A 9,927-nucleotide genomic window follows, 5' to 3' on the forward strand; every position below is an offset into this window, starting at 1 on the left:
TCTGAAGTCAATAAAAACATATTTAAAAAACAACGTACCCTAACTGGTTTGGCTCAGTGGATGAGCATCAGTCCAGGGACTGAAGGGCCCCAGGTTCAGTTCTGATCAAGGGCATGTACCTTGGTTGCAGGCTCGATCCCCAGTAGGGGCCATGCAGGAGGCAGCTGATTGATGTTTCTCTCATCAGTGTTTCTAACTCTCTATCCCTCTCCCTTCCTCTCTGTAAAATCAATAAAATATATTTTTTAAAAACAACAGCAACATGATTTATGTAGAAATGACACTCACCTTCAACTATTTGGGAGTTTTATTTTAAAGAAGGTCAGGAAGAGTTCCTCTCAAGATGGCAGCATAGGTAAATGCGTTATTCGAACCCTCCCACAACCACATCAAAATTACAACTAAACTACAGAAGAGCCATCATTCAGAACTGCTTAAAATATAGCTGAATGGAAGCCCTACAACTCAGGATTTAAAGAAGAAGCCACATTGAGGCTGGTAGGAGGGGCAGAGACCCAGAACAGGCTGGCCCCACACACATGGTGGCAGATATATCAGGAGGGATTCTTCGGCTGCTGAGGCCCCCGCCCCCATCCTCCCCTGTGGACCCAGGATTCCCAGCCCCACACCCGGCTCCACAGCCCAGGGAAGAAGAACCCCCATAACCTCCAGCTGTAAAGACCAGGGAGTGTGGCTGTGAGACAGAGGCTGCTGGGTTCCCAGGAAGTTCCTCTTAAAGAGCCCCCGCATGGACTTAGACTCGCTGCCTAACACCACAGCTTGAAAAGCACCAGTGAGGAACTAAATTGTCTGGCAGCAGGGCGAGAGCTAGAGGGGCAGCTCTCTGCCAGACAGAAGTTCTGGTAGAAGCCATTGTTCCTTTTCTGATCCCCCCCCTCCCCAACAGAGCCCACAGAGGGGCACCATGTCTGACTCTCCATCAACCTGGCTCATGTTTCCCCCACCCTGGTGATTCCCTGAGACCCCACCCAATTTCTGGGCCCATCTAAGCTGTTTCCAGTGGCTTTTCTTTTTTGTTAATCCTCACCCAAAGCTATTTTTCCATTGGTTTTTAGAGATCGTAGAAGGAAGGGGAAGAGACAGAGAGAGAGAAACATTGATGTGAAAGACACATCGCACATCGATTGGTTGCCTCCTGCATGTGCCCCGACCAGGGCCAGGGATTGAGACTGCAACTGAGGTATTTGCCCTTAACCTAAATTGAACTTGGGGCTCTTCAGTCCAAAGGCCGACACTCTATTCATTGAGCCAAACAGGCAAGGGCTCCAGTGGCTTTTTCATACTACCTATCAGTCTTGGCTCCTGCTGCAGACTTTATTGAAATTTCTCAAAGGTTCACAAATTGCAAACAAGCAGCATTTGGGCTCAGCATGCCCCGTACCTCTCGTTCAGTGGCCCCAGGCCCAGCACTTCTGGCAGCCGGCCTTGGTTTGCACCTTGGCCTCTCCTGGGCACCTTGAAACTCAGCACAAATGGCAGCCATCTGCAGATTGCTCTGTCGCTCCTGCCAGGTGACCCCAGGTAGGGCATAGGTGGTGACTGACCTTGCAGTTCCTGGGAGGTCCCAGAGCCAGTGCACCTAGTCAACAGCTTCAGACCACGCCAGATTACAACACTACCATCTCCATGAGCGACATTCAAGGTGCAGATTCAGTACGCACCAAAGCCCCACTGAAGCAAGTCATGCTCTATAAGGGTGTCTCCTACACAGCAACTGCTCCACTGTAGTCACAGCTGGTTCTCACAGCCAATTGGGCCTGGGTGTCAGTCTACTCCAGTGACACCAACAGCAATTAAAGCTCAACTACAACAAGGCAGTGCATACAGGTGCGCACCTGGAGTGCCCAGCTCAGGTGACAGGGGAGGCTGAGCCACTGTGTCCTACAGGACACCTACTACACAAGGCCACTCTACCAATTTCAGGAGACATAGCAACTCTACCCAATACATAGAAACAAACACAGGGAAGCAGCCAAAATGCAGAGACAAAGAAACATGTCCCAAATGAAAAAACAGGAGAAAGCTCCTGAAAAAAAACTAAATGAAATGCAGGCAAGCAAACTATGGTTATAAGAATGCTCAAGGAACTCAGTGAGGACTTCAACGGCATGAAAATAGGTCATAGAAACCATAAAAGGAACCAATCAGAGATGAAGCACACACTCACGGAAACGAATAATTTAGAGGAGTCAGCAGAGTAGATGAAGCTGAGAATCAAATCAGTGAATTGGAATTAAGGAAGCAAAACAAACACCCAATCAGAAAAGCAGAAAGAAAACGGAGTTAAAAAAAAAATGAAGATAGTATAAGGAGCCTTTGGGACAACTTCAAGCATACCAACATTTGCATCATGTGGATGCCGTATGGAGAAGAGAGAGCAAGAAATTGAAAACCTATTTAAAAATATAGGAAACTTCCCTAACCTGGTAAAGGAAATAGACACACAAGCCCAGAAAGCACAGAGAGTCCCAAACGCGACAAACCCAGAGGCCCACACCAAGACACATCATAATTAAAATGCCAAAGACATTTAATTAAAGACAATCTTAAAAGCAAAGAAAAGCAATTAGTTACCTACAAGGGAGCACCCATGCGATTGTTGATTAATTTCTCAACAGAAACTTTTCAGGCCAAAGGGAGTGGCAGAAAATATGCAAGGTGATGGAAAGCAGGACCTAAAACCAAGATTATTCAGCAATTTCAGAATTGAAGGACAGATAAAGAGCTTCCCAGACAAGAAAAAGCTAAAGGAGTTAATCACTATCAAACTAGTATTATATGAAATATGAAAGGGTCTTCTTTAAGGAGGATAAGAAAAAATAGGCTAAAAATGTGAACAATAAAATGACAATAAATACATATCAACAATTGAATCTAAAAATCAAACGAACAAGTGGAACAGAAACAGACTCATAGAAACAGAACATTTTGACAGTTGCTTGATGGGGTTGGGGGACTGGATGAAGAAGTACGAATGGGTTGAAGAATTGTGGGGAGTGATGGACCGCATAGGGAGTACAGTCAGTATTCCAGGTGTCATGTCAGATGGTACAAGACTTATTGGGATGGCCACTTAGTAAGTTCTGAAATGTCTAATCGCTGGGTTGTACATCTGAAACATACAGCATTGTATCTCAACTGTAATTGAAAAATAAAAAAGGATTAAATGGCCAAAAAAAGTAAAAATATTCTTTAAAAAGTGAGGCAAGGAATTTATATTTTATTTTATAGTCTTTGTACTTAGGATTCTAAATAATTAAACTGAGGTACTTTTGAAATTATTCCAGATGCACTACTTAAGTTGAAATGTACTTTCTTTCCTAGGATGGAATCTATAGAGAAAATGGAGTCTGATTTTAAAAACTGCCATATGTTTCTTGTCACCATTTTAAACAAAGCCGTCTGTAGAGGGTCCTTTCCCCATCGTGAGTACACATGCTAAAATCTGACTGCTTTTCTGTTTCCTGTACAAAGGCTCCATGTTCCTATTGTGGTACTGATCTCGTGACGAATTTCAAACCTGGAAAGTCCAGCAGCAGCTGGGTCGTGCTTTGAATTGTGTTGTGTGTGTGTGTGTGTGTGTGTGTGTGTTAGTTTTGTTTTATTTTCAGAATTACTGTGGGATGAATGAATATCAAAGATAAAACAAGGTTAGTAAAGTTTGCTTTCTAGTATGTCATTTGGTACACCAGTGGATTCTGAAACTATTGCTTAGAAAAGCAGAAGGCAAAATAGATTTCAGTCACACTTTCCTTTTTTAAATATATTTTTCTTGATTTCAGAGAGGAAGGGAGAAAGAGAGATAGAAACATCAATGATGAGAGAGAATCATTGATTGGCTGCTTCCTGCACACCCTTCACTGGGGATCAAGCTCGCAACCCAGGCATGTGCCCTGACCGGGAATCAAACCATGACCTCCTGGTTCATAAGTTGATGCTCAACCACTGAGCCACACCGGCTGGGCTCAGCAACTATCATGTGCAGCTTTTGTAACTATTCCTTTTCAAAAGGTGGGGGAGGGTTTCTTTAACAATTTTAAAACTCCTGACAAACACAGAAGCAGGCAGAAGTCTGTAGGGTGAGTCAGGGAGGAGAGTGATGCTTAATTTGCAGAAACAAAGGACTAAGTCATATTTATTTGCACAGCTTTTGGGGGAAAATATGCAGGGTTAATCTCTTCCCTGTGTCTGCACATTCAAATTGTGATCCAAAACTACAGTGGGAAGGCTGGGGAGGGTTGGGGGTGGGAGGGATGGGGGGTAAAAAATCAACCGAAGGGTTTGTATGCATGCATACGAGCATAACTAATGGATATAAGACACTGGGGGGCATGGGAGGCTAAGGGAGGGTCAAGGGGAGAAAATAAAAGGAGACATATATAATACTCTTTGTAATACTTTAAGCAATAAAACAATTTTTAAAAAATTGTGATCCATTCACTAAGAATAGCTGAATTGCCTGGCCCGTGGGGCTCAGTGGTTGAGCGTCAACCTATGAACCAGGAGGTCATGGTTTGATTCCCGGTCAGGGCACATGCCCGAGTTATGAGCTTGATCCCCAGTAGGGGGCGTGCAAGAGGCAGCCGAGCAATGATTCTCATCGATATTTCTCTTCCTCCCTCTCTGAAATCAGTAAGGATAATTTTTTTTAAAAAAAGGAATGTCTTAATCTTTGAAATATCTGCACAATTTAGTATATTTTTTAAAAGAACAGCTGAATGTTCTGTAAAACACTATGTGAGAAATATTGATGCATTTGTCCATTTTCTTTAAATACATTTTTATTTATCTCAAAGAGGAACTGAGGCAGAGACAGAAACATCAGTGATGAGAATCACTGATCACTGCCTCCTGCACGCCCACACTGGGATCAAGCCCACAACCCTGGCCTGTGCCCTGACTGGGAATTGAACCATGACCTCCTGGTTCATAGGTCAATGCTCAGCCACTGAGCCACGCAGGCTGGGCCATTTGTTCATTTTTTAATTGGGTGATTGTAGGTTAGAACTTGGCCTTTTGTTATGACCAGACTCCAGAGTTTCTGACACGTTGAACAAATACGATTTATTTCGTGAAAGGTCAGATTTTTTTGTTTTCAAAATTCAAATGAAGTGAATAGAAATAAATCATACTTTTTCAATTTGTATTTAATAAATGAAGATTATCATCTTTATTATACATTACAAATAATCACCATTTTAATTAAAAATGGAAAATGTGGCCCTAGCAGGTTTGGTTCAGTGGATAGTGTCAGCCTGCGGACTGAAGGGGCCTGGGTTCTATTCAGGTCTAGAGCATATGCCTGGATTGCAGACTCAGTCCCCAGTAGGGGGTGTGCAGGAGGCAGCCAATAAATAATTCTCATTGTTAATGTTTCTATCTCTCTCTCCCTTTTCCTTCCTCTCTGAAATCAATAAAATTATAAAAATGGAAAATGTTTTTAAATACTTTTCAGTTTTGAATTGATTAAAGCCTTACTCATACATTTTCAAAAAATTAAACCGATTTTTTAAACTTTATTCTTCCCACAGTGGAGTCTCTAGCACTGTCCCTCATGGCTGGCATGGAGCAGAGTTAAACATCTTCGTGTGATAAACGCCTCGGACTTCAGCTCCATACCTGTACAGCTCCAGCACATGCAGCTGAGAAATAAGGATCATTTGTTTTTGTCTCTTTTTTAAAAACTGTTCTCTACTGTCTAGACAAGTGGGTTTGTAGGTGTTTTCTCTGAAGCTTATTGGATATTGTATAGGGTTATGTATATAAAATTATATCAATAAATAATGCAAAGTGTACATAGGCTATTTACACTTATATTTCCTACTGTCAGCTATAGATTTATGGCATTGTTACCTTTAGATGTGAATGACATTTTTGAAAATGTAATTGTTAATATTAAAAATACAGCACTTTACATTTTTTTATTCTTCTTTTGCTGTCACAGTTTTTTGTATAGTTTTACATGTTGTCTTCCCTAAAGCTTGTCTTAGATTTAGCTGTCTAAAAATGTATTTTATGTGCCTGAGAAGTTCCAAAATGGAAAACAGCTTCAACCAATATCAGTAATGTGAAGGCCAACTTCACGTAGGAGCAGCTGTTGGTCCATACTGTCATTTGGCCTTTCTGAGCCTTTTTTGTCAGCTAAAATCATGCTTACCATCCCATTTTCCCACGTTTCCTTCTTGTGCTCTCTGTCCATCTCTAGCATTTATGACTGAGCACTATATTTACTGCTTAGTTTTTTACAAACACCACTGACTCCAAACCGCCTCAGAGCTGAGTGCCAGGATGTCCTTGTCCTCAGACACTGTGACAGGCATCCTGTGGCAGACAGCAGTGTCTACAAGTAGCTCTTCCTGGGAGCCAGCCTGGCTCCGAGGCTTTCCTCTGAAATTGGAAGAAATTCACTGAGGAGATCTTCAAATGCCAGGGGCTGCACAGCTACTTCCAGGTCTGAACCTCCCACTAAGAGACAGGCAGCCTCCGGGACTTGTCCTGCACATCAGTCCTGTGGCCGTTGATGGGAGCTCGAGCACCATACAGCCATCATAGAGGAGTCGGCGTAAAATTCTTTATATGTCACAAAACTCATCACATCCAACATACAAAGCATACCTCTTTCATAAACTGAATTAGCCTCTGACACCTACAGCTATCGCAAATGGTAAAACAGTCTTAGCTCCTACCCAAATGTCACACGAAGGCCTGTTGACCTCAGTTTCTTTTACCCAGTAAGTTCATCATGTCCACCTTTTAACAAAAAAAATACACAGTGTACTAAAAGACAAAAAAATCAGAGCAATCATCAGACATAGACTGGGTAGCGATGTTGGAATTACCAGACTAGGAATTTAAACAACTAGGATTAATCTACCAAGGTCTCTAACGTAGACAGTGGACACGTGAAAGAACAGCTGGACAATGTGAGCAGAGAGACGGGAGCTCAGCAAAAACATGGTTGAACCGAACATCAAATTGACATTCCTAAATTATTTAAAGTGTACGCCTCACGCTTACAAAACATTCCTCAAGAAAAGGCACATTTTTAGGCCATAAAACACCTTGACAGTTTTTTAAAGATGGGAGTCATACAAAGTATGCTCTCAGACCACAGCTTCGGGGGTGGGGGCGGGGGGCAGGCTTGTGACCAGCGGCTGGAGTAACCCCTGGTCTCCACAGGAGGATGCGATTGGCTTGCTTGGGTAATGCTGCGGACCGGCAGGAGGACAATCTGTGAGGTGGAGGATGTTTGGGGAACGAGCGGGATGGGGACAGATCTGGAGAGCTGGAGGCAAATGTAACCTACACAACAAACATTCCTGGTGCACTATGTGCAGGTGACCAGTGAGACTGTCACCGGGTACCACCGTATGACTACTGTGTAAGTCCACCCTAGTAAGGCTAGCAGATCTACCTAATACACAGCAACAGCAACACAGAGGGGCAGCCAAAATGGGGAGACTGAGAAACATGCCCCAAATGAAATAGCAAGAAATCTCCAGAAAAAAACTAAATGTAATGGAAGCAAGCAATCTACCAGAAAGTTCAAAGCAATGGTTATAAGGATGCTCAAAAACTTAATGAGAATTTCAATAGCATGTAAAAGGACATAGATACCATAAAAAAAAAAGAAACAAAAATAAAGAAAACAATATCCACTCTAACCAGTTTGGCTCAGTGGATAGAGCATTGGCCCACAGATTGAAGGATGTGGGTTCGATTTCAGTCAAGGGCACATACCTTGGTTATAGGCTCGATCCCCAGCCCTGTCAGGGTGCATGCAGGAGGCAATCAATTGATGTGCCTCTCTCACAAAGATGTTTCCTCTCTCTGTCTCGCTCTCCTTTCTCACTCTCTCTAAAAATCAATGGAAAAAATATCTTCAGGTGAGGATTAGCCAAAAAAATAATAAATACATATAATAATACAATATCTGAAAAAAGAATACATTGCAAAAATAAACTAGGTTTGATTAAGCATAAAATTGAATTAGTGATTTGAAAGACTAGCTAGCAGAAAAGACCCAATCAGAGGAGCAAAAATAAAAATAAGAAATTAAGCTAGTTTAAGGAACATTTGGGACAACATAAAGTATAACAACATCAACATCCTATCTAATAAAAGGGTAACATGCAAATTAACCATCACTCCATCACAAATATGGTGGCGCCAGTCCTCTCAACCCTGCCAGAGTCCCCCAGTCCTGGGGGGGCGGGGCAGCCACTGAGTGGGGAGCATGAGCAGCCTGGCAGAATGCTTGCATCGTCACCCCAGCGATGAGGCAAGCATTCCGCACCCGGCCACAGAGGGCCTCTGGCCAGGCCGGGCACGGAACGCTTGCGTCATTGCAGGCTGGGCTGAGGGACCCCACCCCCTGATGCATGAATTTCATGCACTGGGCCTCTAGTGAGGTGCTAAGAATGAGAAAAAAAGAGAGCAAGAGATTGATAACTTATTTGAAGAAATTATGACTGAAAATTTCCCAAACCTGGTGAAGAAAAAAGACACACAAAGTCCAGAAGTCCTAAACATGATACTATACCTGATGGATTTAATCGATATTTTCAAAGCATTTAATCTAAAACAGCAGAAAATAAATTCTGTTCAACTACATATGAAACATTTTCTAGTATACACAACATGTTAAGATACAAAACAAATCTCAATGAATTTAAGGAGATTGAACTCATATCAGGCATCTTCTCTGATCACCATGGTATATGATACTGGAAATTAATTACAAGAAGAAAAAAACCTGAAAAACACAAATTTGTGGAAGCTCAATAACATGTTACTAAACAATAAGTGGGTTGGCAATGAAGTCAAGGTGGAAAAAATCAAAGATACTTTGAGACAAATGAAAATGAGAAAAGTGCCCTGGCCAGTTTTGCTCAGTGGATAGAGCATCAGCCTGTGGACTGAAGGGTCCCAGGTTCGATTCCTGGTCAGGGTACGTGCCCAGCTTGTGGGCTCCATCCCTGGTAGGGTGCGTGCAGGAGGTAGCCAATTTTTTTTTTTTTCAAGTAGGAAAGATCCTTTTATTGGGGTGGACACTCACCAGTCCATGATAAAATGACTTAAGAGAATGATCCGAAAGGGATGACTTCTTCCTGTGGCGTGCTCTCAGAGCAGGGTCCCGGCACGGCATAGATCCCGGCGGACCGGGCATCAAGGCCAAGTCTTTAAGGCCGGACCAGGGGATGGAAGCGGGAAGAAGGGCCCCACCCCTGTCACCCAGCTGCAGCAAGGCTTATCGCTAGGCACTCGAAGACACACTCTGGTTCTCCAGAGAAGGACTGGGGAGCAGGAGGAGGGGATTTGGGGTGGGGTGGAGTAATGAATAACATCATTGATGTTCCTCTCCCTCTCCCTTCCTCTCTGAAATCAATAAAAAATATTAATAAAAAATAAAAAGAGCACCTGGAAAAAACTTTAAAAAAAAAAAAAAAGAAAATGAGAAAACAACTCAAAATCTATGGGACACAGCAGAAGCAGAGTTAAAAGGAATTCAAAGCATTTTAGGCCTACTTTAAGAAGCAAAAAACATCTTCAGAAAATAATCTAACCTTACACTTAAAGGAACTAGAAAAAGAACAGCAAACAAAGCCCAAAGTAAGTAGAAGAAAGAATATAACAAAGGTCAGAGTGGAAATAAATATATAGAATCCAAAACACACTCTCGTCTAGCCGCTTTGCTCAGTGGATAGAGCATCGGCCTGTGGACTGAAGGGTCCCAGGTTCGATTCTGGTCAAGGGCACATGCCTGGGTTTTGGGCACAATCCCCATTAGGGGGCATGCAGGAGGCAGCCAATCAATGATTCTCTCATCACTGATGTTTCTATCTCTCACTCTCCCTTCCTCTCTGAAATCAATAAAAATATATTTAAAAAAAATAAAACACAACA

The 9,927-nt window shown here is 42.6% G+C and overlaps 1 protein-coding gene across 5 annotated transcripts in view; it reads left to right on the top strand.

Annotated features, from left to right (window-relative positions):
* Positions 1–5,950, top strand: part of TUBGCP5 (tubulin gamma complex associated protein 5) — a 123,080-nt gene extending 117,130 nt beyond the window's left edge. For all 5 annotated transcript variants that reach the window (XR_004975103.1, XM_036355409.1, XM_036355411.1 and 2 more), the window contains 2 exons: positions 3,346–3,446; positions 5,553–5,950. Coding sequence is in view for 4 of the 5 variants with exons in the window: in XM_036355409.1 (XP_036211302.1) it covers positions 3,346–3,446; positions 5,553–5,599 (148 nt within the window). In the remaining variant the exon portion in view is untranslated. The remainder of the gene's footprint in view (positions 1–3,345; positions 3,447–5,552) is intronic.
* The last annotated feature ends 3,977 nt before the right edge of the window (positions 5,951–9,927 follow it).

Source organism: Myotis myotis, unplaced genomic scaffold, assembly GCF_014108235.1.
Source record: "Myotis myotis isolate mMyoMyo1 unplaced genomic scaffold, mMyoMyo1.p scaffold_m19_p_22, whole genome shotgun sequence".
In the NCBI taxonomy this organism is placed as follows: Eukaryota; Metazoa; Chordata; class Mammalia; order Chiroptera; family Vespertilionidae; genus Myotis; species Myotis myotis.